We start from the raw sequence: 16,512 nt of genomic DNA, 5'->3' as shown, positions 1-16,512 counted from the left end.
CAAAACAAGCATTATGAGTGACCTCCAGTTAGGATTTTAAAAAAAAAAAAGATGGATTTAAAGAAAGTGACAAAAAGAAAGGTTAAGTCAGCTGCCACATCTATTTTCCTTTTTAAATGAAATTTCAAGTTTTTGTAAGTGTGTTAGGAAAAAGATATTAGACAAAAAGATATTTTTAGAGCTATAGCCTAACAACTGCTTTGAAATACAAATGAGAACACAGGAAATTCCATAATAAAAAGGCACAATAACAGCCTTTAATAGAAGTGGTTTTAGATTGATGATATTTGCAAGAATTCTTCTCAATCCAATTCCAAAATACTTCCTCTGAAAAATTAAACATCAGACTAAGGAGCCACCAGAGAACACTCATTTGACATGACAGAGAATATTTCAAACTGCTATGTAAGCTAACCAGCGTAACAAAGATAACTCCTCTCAAGGACCCACCTAACTGCTTGTTTTATCCCCCAAATCACTGAAGCAATAGATAGATACTTAAACTGACTATAATATTACAGCCCACGAATGCGTTGATTTGTACTTCCGAAACTCTGGATTACAGATGATTTACCTTCCTTTTCCAAACCAGTTGCCAATACATGTAACGACACTTGGCCAGCCAGTAGTTTGCACCAACCCATTAGCTATCTGAAAGTATACAGAAATAATAATAAACAAACATACCCTGTAATACGTCAGGTTCCTACATAACTCCTGCTGAGTGCTGTGCTGGGAAAAGGAAGCCTATGCAACTGCTTTGAGTTTAGAAATTTAGTATGAGAGTTTCAAAAGCATTCTTTTCCAAGAAACAAACACGTTACAGCATTTCACAGATATTCTTCCCTCTACCTAAATATTTACAATTATTTTATGATGTAAAACACACAAAAAAAAAATTAAAACACATGCTTATCCAAAACCACATTTCACAGAACTGAACAGACAAGCCAATTCCCTTCATAATAAGAGCTATATCATACTCTGCTCGGTTCGAACATATGGCAAAGCACGTTTGCAATCAAAGTGAAAAAAAAAGCTTTAGGGAAGACTGGACAATTTTGAACATTAGTTTTAAAACGATTAAAAGACATATGCAAATAAACTGAGAGGAGAAACTTAACGTACTGTATTCAGGCTGAAGCGAGAACTATTTCAGCCTGCATGTTGCAAAGTTCGTAAGGAAATCCTAACTCATCGCAACTCCTACAAAGCTCCCTACCTAGAATTACACATTAACACAAAGATGACAGCATAATAATTCACATGTACAATGAGCATTTACCAGTTAGGCTGGTGATGTGAGGCTGTCCTTTGCATTACAGGATTCACTGTCCACATCACGTGGTGGTGCAGCATTGTTAGGCACACTTAGACAAACCTTAAGGGTGCTAGCTCTGGTCTTGGAAACCACATAAGCCAAGAGCCTTGGGGGGCAGTGACATGGTTAAACAGGAGACTTAGTGAAATGGTTATTAAAGCTTTCAGGACCCAAGTTAGTATCGCTGCATGTCATGTCGCACAATGCCATGCAAACATGCCAGCTGTGAAAGTGCTACTGAGATAACGCAAAGAAAGCAACTGTGCAAGGTGCAGACCTGTTCAAAATGACTCAGAAACGCTAGTCATGTCCTGGTCACGACCTAAATTCCATTTTAGATCAATGGTAAATATTTGTGTGATGCCTGATTAGATCTACAAGTGCTCTGAAAAATCCCACGCAATGAACTTTCATTACAGTAGCTGCCTGTTCTCAGCCACGCGAAGGTGGGAGACTTCATCATTAGCAGCATAAATGTAATTTTCCTGCATAGAAAGCCAGGATGCGTCAGTCAGGTCTTGGCAGACTGACAGAAGTAAATACATTTGTTTTAAAACTCGCCCACATTTAAGCTTGCAAAGATTTGATCAATGATTTGACACAGACTGAAACACTAATTTGTTTTCAAAGATTTCTTCCATTAAAAAAAAAAAGAACATTTTTTTGAAATAAAACCTGGGGCGATCCACTCAATCATTTCTGACTGTCATCAACGACAACGTATGCCAGCCTTTAGATCTTCCCATCTAACCACTAATCACAATTTGCAACTCAAAAGGAAAAAAAGAAAAAAAAACAATACAACACTAAAAAACACCATGGAAACTTGGAGTATCTAGGTAACGTTGTGCCTACCTGGGCCATTATGTAAAACCACAGGTTATGTATATTATAGAAATAACCCAATCCAAACATTGCAGTGAAGAGTCCGCTAGCAAGCATTCCAACTGTCAGATAGTACCGGATAGGTAGCCGTTCTCCTATTATCCCACTTGAAATGTGGAAGGGAAGAAAAAGAAAAGCTATAATTAAAAATGAGATCACACCTCAAGCTTTCAGGAAGAAAGAATATTTTGCGCTGTTTAATTCAGGTTGAGGAAAAACTTTACTGGTAGTTTCTTTTTTTCTTTGCAGAAGCAAATAAACATTTTTTAGCACTTGTCAGAATAAAACAGCAAACATTTCATGTTCATTAACTGCCAAGTGCTGACATCTGCACAACCATCTTTCAGGGAGATACTCACCTGCAGCACATTGGAAGTGACTACTTAGAGAATTATTTTCCAAATGATCCATAACATAGTACATCTGAACCCATTTAAAGTGAGACTTAGCTCCCTTACTAATGACTTTGGTTATGAAGGTCCCACTTCTAGTAAATAAAAAAGATTTGGCATCTCTAAATGGGAATTAATATTGTAAACTTTTTGATGGTTTTCATGTATTTTTATGAGGTGTCTGCTACTGTCCTTCAACTGCAAAGAAAGCCAGGACAATCACTTTTGTCTACACATGCATGTTGGACACATGAAGTTTGGGGACGTATCCCAGCTGCAGTGGAACATGAAGGAAGACAGGCTAGACTGCAAGCTGGAAAGCATTTCTGCATAAGGCAGTCAGATGGGGGTAAAAATCTTTCTACATACCAACAGGTATGCAGGTATCACTGGGAACTCAGGATTTTGCATTTTTTCCCCAGCAGCTAGCACAGAGATGGAAGAATGACATCCAAGTTCTCATTCTCTTCTTCAGAAACTTTACAATTGGAAAGGACAACATCTCAGAAGCAGTACAGCCTCCTATGTGAGTGATAAAGAAGCTTTCCAAGAGAGATTTACCTTAAGTACATTCCGATTGCATATGCACACAGGAATGAGTAATCCAGTGCTCCCAGTAACTGCTTGTAGTTATTCTTATCTAAGAAGATATTTTCAAAACAAATCATCAGTCTAAACATACCAGTAACTTGCCAACCATTTTTACATAATATAAGAAAAAAAGTTAGTGAACATGCATTGACATTTAATTTTAAATGGATACTTTTAAAGGAGACTTAAATGTGCATTATTCAAAACACACATAAGAACAGAAAACCAACTCTGCAATTTACCCTTTTATCTGTAATGTATTAGGAAAACATTGCTAGGCCCACTCTTAATTCATTACAGCATTCCACACCTTATTCATTACAGCAGTTAGAAGAAACGTCAGTTATTAACAAGGTGCCCTCTTCTTACAGCTCCTTAGATGAAACAAACAAAAAAAAAAAAACAACACAAAACAAAGCACTAAACTTTAAAGGGCATTCTTAAAAACACAGCGGAAATATATGTTTCATATGTGTTGTCCTAAAAGCCAAAACAGCTTAAAAAAATCCATCATCATACAGGCTTTTTGAGGAGTTATCTTAATACAGTTTATAGAATGGTTAGTCTTTCGCATTTCATTCTCCAAATTCTCACAAAGCACAGTGATAGAAGTTATTGTTTAAAAAAAAAAAAAAAAAAAAGGTCCAGCTCTGTACAAGAAATGACCATAATCACAGCAAATGGCACTTGGGAGAGGCAGGGATGCAGCAGACGGGACTCCACCCAATTAGAAACACCAAGTCTAGTCTCAAGTGACCTGAGCTCATACCAAGACAGACAATTTGTGTATTTGCAAGGAGCCACAATTTCCACTGACTTTGAGAATAAAGACAAAGTTATTAAAACATTCCTCTTCCAGTGGTGCTACCAGCTAGCCAGCTATGCTGCCTCAAAAACAGAGCTGAAGGAACAAGTCCAGGGCACACCCCAAGGGGCAGCTTTGCAATAACACATGTGTTCATGGAAAAAAGAAGGACATGAGCTCAGAACTTTTCGAAATTAAGAAAGCTAACTAGTGGTTTAGACAAGCAAACTCAGTATCCCCTTGGTCAAGAGGCAAGAAACAGCAATCAAGTTTTACTGCAACCCAGAGCATTTGGAAACGTGTGGAACTACATCGTTTCAATATACTGACTACCTTGCAGACGGCAGTAAGTACATAGAACGCTGTCCACAGAAAACCAACAGCTCAGATTTCTGATTACCTTGGAAAAGAGGGGGATTTTTTTTTAATTTTATAATTAAAGAATAATTAGAATGGATTATTGATTGCCAGATAGACTGGAGTGGACTAGCACACTGAAAGAATGGACTATTCCACTCCACTGATGTTGTTCTTGGCAGAGATGAAAGTGTCAAGGAATGATTCAAAATCTCTGTTAAATTCAAATATAATGAAATTTGAAATTACTTTGTAAGTAGTTATGTGTATGTACATATATATATACACACATACATATATATATTTTTAAGTAAAAGGCCAGGTTTATAAGCTGTTCAGGAAGTTAGCAACTCTATTCTGCAATAGAGTCCCACATTTTTCTTCATTAAAATTGCAACAAAAAATTCTCTCTGGCTGAGATAGACTCTGAGAAGTTCCAGTTTAGATAAACACTAAGTAATTTCATTTAAATGACTGCTGGACCTTGAACTAAAGCAGAAGAAAATCAGAATGATTTATTTTATTCTGTCCCCTTTTCTTCCTTAATAGACATTCTAAAGCCATACCTAAACCTCTACACAGTCCCATTTCCTGACTGAAAAGTGTTCTACCAAAACCTTCTCAAAGCTCTAACAGGTACAATAATGTCAGTTGTTTAAGCAGGCAAGACATTAAGTCTTGACTTAACTTGCTTTGGAAAAATTAATGAGAGCATTGGAAAAAACGCCCCTCCAATACACATCTCCTGAATCCCTCCACATAAGAAGAATAGCAAGAGACAGATAATCTGATTACTAATATCAGCACGTTGTTATGGAACAGAAAAGAAAAAAAACGCCTTACCAAATGGTTCCCAGCCGCACTGAGATGCATTAGATGGCTTTTTGACAGGCTGAATCTGGGCAGCATATTCTCTGTAGGAGCTGAGTTCAACTTCATGCGAAGCAGCACAATGCTTATGCAGCTCTCCCTGATACAGAAAGGAAATTTGAGATGGAAAATTCACTTGTGACAGAACCCTGTTAAAATCCATTGAGCAATAAATTTAATAATTCTGGGTTTGACTCAGGTTCACGTAGACCTACTGAAACCAGTAAAATTGTAAGTCATTAATTGCTTGGTATTTTGCTGAGTGAAGCCACCATTACATCTAAGAGTGATCACCTGGCTAGTAATATGCTACACTGAATTGGTGTTTCTGACACTGCAGGATTTCAAAATTAGTCACTAACATCAAGCTATTTTGCCCATTTTTACTCATCAATTATATATAACAATCCTGGGGGATTTGATTTGTGTTTGGCAAGTTACAGATGCATGAGATTAGAATAAAAAAAAATAGGTATAGATAATATTTTGTCACCAGCTTCACTGGGAACAGAAGTGAAAAAAAGAAATCCCATGGAGTGCGCAGCAAGGTACAAAAAATCCCAAGTGTACATACAACTACGAATACGATGCTCAACAGCACTTGGAACAGTCTTGTATATGTCAGTAGAATTTTATCACATTTAACTCATCAGTTACAAGAGCCTTTCTCAAACATAAGAATGTCAACCTGTAAATTCTTACATACCTACAGTTTAGATTAATTCACATGAATAGTCTCAAGTGTAGGCATAGCTGTTCCAAGTCTTAAGCCCAAAGAACAGAAGTACAAACAGTATGTTAGGAGTGGTGTCACTGACGTTTATTACATAAATGTCACTGTGTGCCAACTTTATCAGGTTTTCATCTTTAAAACCATTCCAAGTTAAAGGTTAACATTGTCTTTCACAAAAGAACGCACTGAAAAAGAAGACTACTTCCTCTTCTGATAACAGCAGAAGGATGTTTAAACAACGACACAACCTTGCTTACCTTAACTATACTGATAGGTTTCCTTGATAAATGGAAGCTGGCATACAAGAAGAAGGTGAGAGTGAAAATGAAGGCTCTATACCTATAATATAAAAATGGATACATATTTGAAAATGATTTTATTCGTATTTTAGTGCTGTTACATACAAAGGTTACACAAGTCATTTGTAACCTTGGAACAGTTTAAGACAACTTTTTTCATGTTCTCTAACAGCCAGAACCACCCTAGCAGTAGTACGGCTTTAAAACATCTGCTCTTGCTTTGGAAGGGAGTTTTGCGATATACAGATATGGACAGGAGTTTTGTGATATACTACAGAGCTAATCTACTTTGGTTACTACCTTTCTTTGGGGGCTATTAAAAGGCAGTTCAACGTTAAACACACAGTCAGATCTCACTTTTCACAGTCTCACCCAGGTTTCTGCTACAATTAAGACATAAATGATGGCTGAGTTGTCAATTTAGCTCCTGTGGATTATTATTTATTTCTTTCCTTACTGCTTTGTGGATTTTTGCTTTATTTTTGCCTTCCTCTGTATCAACAGAAATCAGCCACTTCTAGAGACTGAGGTACAGACAGACACTGACAGTGTGTACTGGAGCACATGAACATAATTATCCAGCTTTGGGATTGGAAGGACTTTTTCCCTCACACCTTGCTGCCATCCTTGTTTTTTTCCTGCAGTTCATCTGAACTATAAGGGTATTTCAAACTCCCTGCCACTGCAAGTGTTAGGCAAAGACAGCAAACTGATCTGTTCTATTCCCTACCTGCAGCACTTATTTTTCAGTTGTTTAAGGAGAGTGTTTTGTTGATTTCTACTTTTAACAATACAATGGGATCAGAGCAAATCTACTGGCTCCTTCTAGCCTTGATCTTAATGTAAAAATCTGCAAATAAAACCGCATATATACATACACAGATCTGATAACTTAGTATGGCCCCGAATTATTAATTAATCTTCAATCATTTTCTGCCTAATAAATTTCTACGTAACAAGTGTTTTGTCTTATAGTTCAGGCATACTCACAAAGACGCTAAAAAAAAAAAAGATGGGTTAAGTGAGTTATCCTGTGAGCTGGGTTACTCACTCCCATTACTGCAGGCATCTTCATGAGTGATAAAAATACAATGACTCTGTCCTTCTGCTCTACTAAATAAAGTACGTGATAAATTGTTCCAATAGGGATTGCTTGGTCCTTCATTTGATTTTTTTGGTGTTGTTTTTATTTTTTTGGTACTCACACACAACTGACTCAGTATTCTCTCTCCAAAAGAAGAAGAACCAGCGCCATCCACCTTCGAGAATTGACTTTCAAAAGCATTTTTTAAAAAAATATTACAGTACCAAGAACTAAGATCATAATTCTAAAGGTCTGTATCACACATCAATTTATGGGGAAGACTATGTACTTCTTATTAATACAAGAAGGCTAATCTTGAGCACACCCCTCAACTATGAGTTTGAAAGCGGAATGATGAAATTTATCCCCGCAAATACACAACTTGAAAAGGAAAGCATAAAAGGATTTACTGTCTAGCATACTTGACAAATACTTGTAAAACGTGAGCAATATTTGTTATACAACTGACTACATTTTTTTGCTGTATATACCCAGTGATGAAAAGGCAAAAACAGAGCAAGGCAACAGAATCATCTACCCCAGACACAAACCCGTATCGTCTAAAATAAAGAGCAGCACCATACTTCAAGACCTACCACTGATCTCGTGAAAATGAAGTAATGAAGCGAATCCCAGGAGGAAGCTGAGCCATCTACAGCTGGTATCAAATCTTAGGCGACACGATTACACTCTTGTGAAAACGTTAGCTGCTGTTCAGAATGTGTAACAAAGATCCTCCCCGAGCTGTGCAATTGTAGGCTGTTAGCAAACTCGGAAGATCTCCCTTTAGATTCTTTTCTTACACGTTCAGTCACCACGTGGCCAATTCTTCACCCGGTTTCTGTTAATTGCTGATCTGTAAATAAGAAAAGCGGGTAAGTAAATGTTCTCATCAAGGTATTATAAAATTTTCTAATCACAATATTTCAACTGCAATGACCTATTCCATATAGAAGCCATTACCATAACTAACCTTCTAGATACTAAAAGTGTAATGGAGAACTCTAAGCCAGTATAAATTGCAGCCTTTTCTGAATTTTATGATGTATAATCTATTTTGAGAAGTAAGCATAGGATAAAGAAGCAGGGGCAGAAGGAAAAGATGCACTTACAAGGAACACGATTCCAAAGCCTGCTGACATCGAAACACTCCGCTCTTGTCCCAGAGAAGAGTACAAATAGGCAATTATCCACCTCAGAAAGGTCTATTTTAACACATCGGAAACATTCATGAGGCTGAAATTTGCTACAAAGGTGACTGTAGAGTTTTCAGCCCAGAACAGAGAACCCTCCAGCCCGAGATCCGGTGCAGCTGAACAATGCTGCCAGCAAGACTTGACCGGCACTCCCTCTTGCAGCCTGGTTCCCCTGTCCCAGTACCAGTGCTGCACAAAGCACCAAATCGTCAGCAAACTTGGAAAAACAAACAAAAAGTTTCCCCGCTTGAGCTTCTCTACACCAGCTCACCCAGGGGTCAGGCAGCACAAAGGAGAAGGCAGGCTCACGTACAAATGTGACATGCAGGGAAACAGTGAGACCAGGCAGCATTGATTCAGTTTGGTTTAAAACGTGGTAAGGTTCCTCCTGTTTCTTCAGACTCCGGCCAAAGCCCCTCAACAGAAACAAAAACGCACTGTACCCTTTATTGCAGGTACTACAACAGGAACTAGCTGCACTGTTATTTCGCAGCAAGTTTTGAGTCAGCTGTCGAGTAGGACGACAAAAGGTGCTGTGGGCAAAGGGTGTGCCTGCAACCCATGCCAGCACACCGAGCCTCCCTGTGTGCTAACAGCAGAGCCCTCCCAGCAGGATGGCGAATGAGTGACGTACTAGGTAGGACTAGGACCATCAGCAGCAGTCTCCCTGACCAGGACCAGCACTATAACCCCTACCCTGCTGGCAGCATAGCTAGTGGGCTTCAAGCCAGCACCAGCCACTGCCACACTCCTGAGCCTGAAGCTGGAACAGCTCCCCTGGCAAACAAGGGGAAGCAAGCTAAAGGGAAACCAACCTCCTCTGAAGTCAACACACTGGCCGAAACTAAGGGTCTGTCCTAACCTGGGAATTTTAGAGGCTGTTACATGACAGGCAGACGAATGAGCCTCTCTCCTCTCCTCTATTACAGAAAGCAAAGCTGACTTTCTGTCCTCAGCCAGCTGAGTGACAACACCAAACACGATTCCGTTGTGTCAAAGCTGGCAACTTGGAAACTTCACTATCCACACACGCTTCTCCCTTGGGAGAGGGAGAAAACTACCACCTCTTCACATAACAGACCACGTTACCAAAAGCCCGAGGGGCTGGTCCCTTATGCAGACATATTTTTGTCATACCTTTAATTTTTCATAGTGTCCTTGACATCTCCCTTCTCTGGAAGTGAATAGACTTGCTAATCTTGTTTGGCATGTTCCACCTCCTCCCCCTGCCCTGAATCAGACTGCGCAATTAATCAGCAAACCCCATAATCATTCCCACCTCTCCTGCCACGAGCTTCCTACCACTTCTCTGAGGCTGCTGGGGCCAGGGAGAGTGCAACCCTACCTTTCTCTCCTCGCCCAAGTCCAGCCATAGCTTCCCACCTCCCTACGTGCCAGGCCTTGTAGACATGCAGCGCTGGTCCTAATGGTTGATCTATCACAAACCTGCCCTGAGAAACAGCTGATCCAATAGAAGATGCGAACTCACTCTGCAGCCACAGAACTGCTATTTGAAGCAGCGGGAGCATGAAGACAGGGACCATAGATGGCACCGCAGCAATGGCTAGCTGTTACATCAGCTGAATTTCAAACTAACAAATGCCTATCAGTAATTTCATGTTTGGTTGAAGTAAGCTCTGGATAGCGCCAGTGGGAGAAGAAAGGCAAGAGGAAAAAGAGGTGGGCACTACCTGCCACCACAGAGCAGCTTCTTCCACCCATAGCACACCTGTTTCAGGATCCCAACCCCACCTCCCCTCTCTCTCAGTTAACTCAAATACCAAAGCTGTTCCTTAAGTGACCTTACTCTAAGTGAGGGGGCAGAAATATTTACTGGGGAAAAAGAAAAAGTGAGAAGCTAGCAAAGAAAAAAAAAATCTGATGTCCTAAGTCTCTTCAAATGGTTCCCTCTAAATATAATGGGATAAGGCAATCGCCATCACAGAAAAGGAATTATTTAACAGGTTACTATTTAACAGCTTTAGTGCAAACAGTCACAAAAAGACTTCACCCATCTTACAAAAGGTTTCATTGCTAAGTGTTCGCAGAAGGCAGCACAGCTGTGCACCTGCTGCACAGAACATATTCACACCCCCTCCTGCTTTTTCTAAAAACAAACAACCCCCCCAAACAAACAAAGAAACAAAAAAACCCACACCACCACCAACCACCTCCTAACTCCTTACTGTAAATCCAGTCATGAGGCCCCAGCAAAGAAGGCTGGACTATCAGCAGCCTTTCGAGAGCTACACCCTAACTCTATTTGGCAGGGGTTGATTTCATCTTATCTTCGGCAGGCGGGGACCCAGATGCTGGCCTTACAATGTCTCGAGAGCAGTTCTCATTTGATTGTCAACTCCGTATCTCTGTCCCTGTAACTCCACAAGTTCCTCTGACGTGCAGGTTGTGCATTTATTGACAAATTACGCTTCCCACGACGAAGCAAAGAAACTCGTGGCAATAAAACTTGTGAAGGGGTTATTAGGAACACATCCTGCTGTGGATGGAATCAGATTTTAAAAAAAGCTATTATTCAGAAATGTCATTAATACACCACAACAAATAACTGGCCGTTTACCAATGCGTCCTTTATATTTCCGTTTTACGAACGAAGCCTGGGGACAAAATTCAGTCGCTTGAACTGGCCTTTCATTTTCGGTAACCATTTTACCTGATGGAAAGCAAGTACTTTCGCTTCCTCCTGCCGCACTGCCACGTGTGAAGCGACACTGCCATACTTTGAGCGTGTATTTACCTTCCAAACTTCACGCTGTTCCTTCAGGCGTCCCCCTGCACCACGCGAAGCGCAGCTCCCTCCCTGCTGCAGGAAAATAGGGTCATTCGGGACTGGCTTTTCCCACTGGAAACGCCGCAAAAGCCTTGGCTCGGGTGCTGGAGGAACCACACGAAGCTCCCAGGCCAGGAGCGCGTTGCTCGTTCAGGTCCTCGTCAGGACACGGGCTCCAGAGGCCGCGGGGCACACAGACCCAAGGCACGCTGGACCTCACACCCCACACCTCAGCCAGCACCGCCCCGACCCGCTGCGCTTGGCGGCTTGCAGCCAGCCCCTCCCGGCCGCCCGCCTTCGGTGTAACCCCGGCGGGGAAGGCGGCGAAGCCCGATGTCGCCCCGCAGCGCCCGGCCCCGCAGCTGGGGCCGCCCCGGAGCGGCGGGGAGCCCGGCCTGCCTCATGCCGGCCGCAGGCCGAGGCGGCGGGGCCGGGACGAGCACAAAGGCACGGCGGGGGAACGGGTTGCGCCCGGGCGCCGCCTCCCGATCGGCCCCCGGGGGGCGCGGCAGGTGCACGGCACCCCCCCCCCCCGGCCCCCCCCGGTCCCTCCCGGTCCCTCCGCGCCTACCCTCCGCCGCCCTGCCGGTGCCTTCCTGCTCCGTGCCCGAGCCCAGGCCGGCCGGGCGAGGCTGCCGAGCGCCGCCCGGCCGCGGGTGCTGCGCGGCGGGACCGGTCCGCCCGGGCCCCTCCCCGCCGCTCCGGGCCGAGCCGAGCCGAGCCGGGGGGAGCAGAGCGCCCCGCGGCGGCAGGGCGGGCACGGCCCGGCCCGGCTCGGCTCCGGGCAGCGCCATGGCGTCGGCGGACCGCGGAGCCCTGAGGGGGAAAGGAGCCCCCCGGGGGGCAGGCCGAGACGGCCGGGCGAGGAGGGCTTCTGGAGACTGACGGGGAAACTGCCGCTTTATTTAATTGTTTGGTCTGAGGAGGGGGGAGAGAAAGTACGGAGGAACATCCATTTTATGTGGCTTCTCCAGCTGCAGGTGTGTTTCTTCGTCGTGACAACCACCTCACCCCTGCTCTGGTAGTTTCATCCAGAAGTTAGTCGTGGTTGCTTTGTATAGGTCTTAATTCATCTCTAAGGGACAGTTTGTCCCTTAAAGTGTGTCACCTGCCTGGCACAAGCAACCTGCTCCTGGCACTCATTATTTATGATTTATTTCCCTCCTTCCCTCTCCTCTTGCACTGCCTGTGCCAGTAATGCCAGTAAACCAAAGTGGTTCCCACCACCTAGGCCCCCCATTTCAAACACTTCCTGCCACGCAACCACAGTGGTCTCTTCCCTGCAATTTCTCCTTTTGAACAAACAAACCTTTCTCCCTTAAAATAGTGAGTGCAGGGTCTCAGGGTTACACCGGAGCATCACAAATGCCAAAGGGTGTTGCACAGCCTGCTGCTTTCTAGCTTGTCACTAGCAGATGTTGGATCCTGCTCAGGGTCGCAGCTATCTAGCTGTGATCTGTAAATACTGAATTTGAGGTTAAAAAAACCAACACACACATACAAAAAAAAAAAAAAAAAAAAAAAAAAAAACCTTCCCTTCTTCTCCCCCAAATGCTACAAAGTTCCTACTTTAAAAGCTAATATTCTTGATTACGATCATTCTTCTAATTAGCTGATCTTGACTCAGAGATAAAAGCAAAAGCTTGCTACTCAGCATCAAAAAGACTTGCATTAGCACAGCGTGTACCATCGTGCACAATAATGCAAACCGTGATTTCATCCAATGTTTTGGTATCGGTGCCTATAGTTGCCCTCCACATTTACCATCCCGCTATGATGGTGCATGAACCAGAGGAGGAAGTACTTCAGGCCTCCTAATTCTGTGGAGGTGTGTCATGGAAATGCCATTGTCTTACTAAGCGGGCATTCGTTCCCTGAGGTGGAACGGCACACGCTAGCATCAGGTGTAGATGGGATAATTACAGCCAGAGCAGAACATCTGAGTATGCTGATGCTTGTCATTTCTGCTGTAACAGCTCTTCAGCAGAGAAAAAAAATAGAAAGTGAATGCTCCCTAGGAAGCGACGTGCATGAATCATGTCGCTGCACCTTTGCACCAGACAGGAAGGCATCCAGGCAACAGTTATTCCAATCAGCACACACACAAAATGAAGATTTACCTCTTTACAGCGGAGAAGGTCAGACCCATCATGGTGCATTTGTTTGTATACATGGCTAGTCACCTCAAATTATCACGGCAACTATCATCATCACGCAAGATCCTCATATTTTTAAAATTTATTTTGGCTTGACTCTTTTTAGTTCCTTAAAGAATTTAGCTTTGCTTAAGTATCTTTCTGTCTTCCATTACAAGCAACTTGCAAAAAGCACAAGCCAAACAACACAAAAAAACTTATATTTTTCCTACTTAAAGTAGAAACTGCATTTCCCATTAAAATACAGGTATTCTCCCAGTCCTGCTGGCTGCTACACTTGGCACAGGTGCTTTCTGCTGCGCCAGCACTGGTCACCAGCAGCTAAAGCTGACAGAAGCCAGCAAAAAAGGGTAAGAACATGCATATAAGGAATGACAGGAGGCTTGTGCTGCTGCTTGTGCACCACAGTGCTGGTGGGCAGCAGCAAAGCAGGGCCAGACATCAGCTGGAGATAGACAGAAACAGAGGGAGTGGTTAAAAAGCAATGCACAAAAAACATTATTTAAAATAGCATATATGATCTAGAGCCTTGCAGAAAAGAACAGAAAGGGAATTTTGCCAGTTCCTTGCTAGAAGAAAACACAAATGAAGGATATGGTCCAGTAAATAGTTGTATTGGTAGCAATTGTGGCAGCAGCTTGGCTTTCTAAGCCTCTGGCAACATTCGTAGCAGAAGAAATAGGAAAGGGTGCGCTTTTTTCTGCCAAACCAAACAAAAGTAAAGGTATATGCACCGACAGATGCTTACTTACACCTCTGCTGGCACTTCTTTCTGAAAATATAACCTAATTTCATGGTGGACAGCTAGACCGTATTTCTGTTGAACAAGAGTGGTGCTTTTAACATCTCCAGTCCTGACTTTGCAAAACACTTTGAAGTCAATGGATGTCAGCAGTCTTTTGTTTGCTGCACAGGTGATTCTGGCTGAACTGAGGTCTGAATACAAATTATTGCATCCTTTAGCTGGTTAATGTATTTATTTGCTTTCCAGCAAATTGCATGAGCATACTTTATGATTCCTGGTTGCACAGATGGGAAAGGCTAATCTGTATAGCCACAGAGAGATCTCTTTGTCTTAGGGGATCCAAAAAGTTCATAACTTCTTTACATAATAATGGGTTTTAGATAGCATTTTACTATATAGAAAGTAATATTTACTTAGACTTTATTCCACACAAGTAGCAGAATTCCCTGGACTGGTATAATCATGGCTTTTAGTTGCCTTTATTAGTTTTGCATGCTTTGTTTTCCCAACAGAGCAGCTGGGTTATTGTATAAGCAATTCACATCAACGCTGGGTGCAATCCAAATATAGCCTGCCATCAGGCTTTGGCAAACAAATATATATACATATATATATATCCAAAACAGACAAAAAAAGAAAGAGGCTGTGAAGGATGTGTCTGCATGGACGGGAGCAGACAGGTAGAGCCCCGTTGCAGCCATCCTCAGAAAGGACTGGAGGTGGCCAGCTTCGGGCTGGGAGCTGTACAGCTGAGTTGGCACGGCGTGTCCTGCCTGCTGATGGGAATTTTTAGCTCTGGCACAGTGCCACGGTAGTATGACTACTCGGTTTCCAGACCGGTACTTATCGCCACATCTAGCTTGCAACGAAGCTAGTGAGAAACACCAGGAGTTGTCTTCGGGAAAAGAGATGGGCAGACAGGACCACGGTGCCAGCAAAGCCTTTTCCCCGACCAGATCAGGTCAGTACCTGGGTACTAAAGGCTGCTTACAAAGAAAATCTGTAGCCAGTAGAACATGGAGGGGGCAGTAAAACTGTCACCAGGACTCCTAGATAAAGACAGATATTGCTGCGATCGCAGGAGACATTTAGAAATATGCCATTTATTTGAAACCCAAGAGTTGCCTATCAGTTCAGAACCAGAAAAATTAGGTCAGTCTTGCTGGTAGGACGCTACTTTGACACTTGTGAGGGCTTTCCAGAGGGGTGGAGGGTGGAACTGTGAAATCACCTCATATTTTCTAAAGAAGGACCTGCAAAAAAAAGCAGTTATAGCAACAGGGGTGTCTACTAGGGTAGGACCTACTGGATAAAGTCCCAGGCAAATCTACTGCATATGTCCTGTTGTTATGGGGATCTGTGGCCCTGTAGTTCGGATGGAAGATTGCTGGTTAGAGACCAGACAGCTCTATTGTACCTTCAGCCACCTGCTCACAGAAAATAAATGGTCAAGAATGTACTGACAATGCAGAACTAATACATATAATCAAGCAGTTTTATTATAAATGGAATATGCAAACCAAGATACAGATCATCTAAGATTACAAAAGAAAAACATTTATTCGAGGATTTTATCTTGAAGAATTTATTTTGCTTCCACCAGGAAACAGGAGAGTTTCTTTTGTTACTTTATGCTTATTTCTACCCTTCCTAAATTGGCCAAAGGGCTGAGCGGAAGTGCAAGAAGTAGCTACAGAAACAATTACTGAGGAGTAAGCAGATTAAACCAGGCAGGTAGGCTACTGATAGATTTCATTTCTCTTTGCTTGTGGATCACTGCAGAGCAGTCATATGAGAAGGGAGGATGGTGGCATTTTGAAATAGAAATCAAATACCAGAACAGTTACAAATACCACGGTATAATAGAAAGCAGACTAGAGTAGAGCCTACACTAAATGAATTGTCTTGCAAGTCATGAATAAGAAGATAAAATACAAAGGTATCTGAGCTGACAGGAATGAGCAGGCAGCAAAGTAGTCCCATCTACCTCAATCATTTCATTCTTCTCTTTTGAATTCATTCTGAGTTACCAGACTGGAACTTCAGATGTTTTGGAAAAAAAGGATTGGGCTGCTTTATGTCATTATAAACTGCATAAATAAGAAGCTTAGGTTTGCGGTTACATTTTTGTTTGTTTGGTTGGTTGGTTTTTGTTTGTTTCCTTAAATAAATAAATTCATTTGCAGTGAAAAACTTAATATTAACACTGCTTTATTCTTGTACTTGACCAAAAGTTATTTTTTATCTCATAAATGCCAACTGCTTTCTTGGTAGAAGTAGTAGTGCTGAC

At 42.4% G+C, this 16,512-nt stretch overlaps 1 protein-coding gene across 12 annotated transcripts in view; it reads right to left on the bottom strand.

Moving 5' to 3' along the window:
- SLC37A1 (solute carrier family 37 member 1) overlaps nucleotides 1-12,047 on the bottom strand; it is a 37,580-nt gene extending 25,533 nt beyond the window's left edge. For 3 of the 12 annotated variants that reach the window (XM_080577777.1, XM_080577788.1, XM_080577779.1), the window contains exons 1-8: nucleotides 11,893-12,047; nucleotides 11,289-11,354; nucleotides 7,934-8,193; nucleotides 6,212-6,293; nucleotides 5,195-5,321; nucleotides 3,160-3,238; nucleotides 2,177-2,312; nucleotides 575-651 (exon numbers count right to left, since the gene is read on the bottom strand). In XM_080577777.1, the coding sequence (XP_080433903.1) occupies nucleotides 575-651; nucleotides 2,177-2,312; nucleotides 3,160-3,238; nucleotides 5,195-5,321; nucleotides 6,212-6,293; nucleotides 7,934-7,989 (557 nt within the window). In that variant the 5' untranslated portion in view covers nucleotides 7,990-8,193; nucleotides 11,289-11,354; nucleotides 11,893-12,047. Of the gene's footprint in view, nucleotides 1-574; nucleotides 652-2,176; nucleotides 2,313-3,159; nucleotides 3,239-5,194; nucleotides 5,322-6,211; nucleotides 6,294-7,933; nucleotides 8,194-8,846; nucleotides 10,670-10,719; nucleotides 11,031-11,288; nucleotides 11,792-11,892 lie in introns of those variants that run through there. The other 9 variants (XM_080577782.1, XM_080577784.1, XM_080577781.1 and 6 more) reach the window with 9 other exon arrangements.
- Nucleotides 12,048-16,512: the final 4,465 nt, after the last annotated feature.

This window comes from Anser brachyrhynchus (assembly GCF_964034855.1).
Source record: "Anser brachyrhynchus genome assembly, chromosome: 1".
NCBI lineage: Eukaryota > Metazoa > Chordata > Aves > Anseriformes > Anatidae > Anser > Anser brachyrhynchus.
Note: the sequence above shows the minus strand (reverse complement) of the source record. Positions and strands in the feature narration are given on the sequence as shown.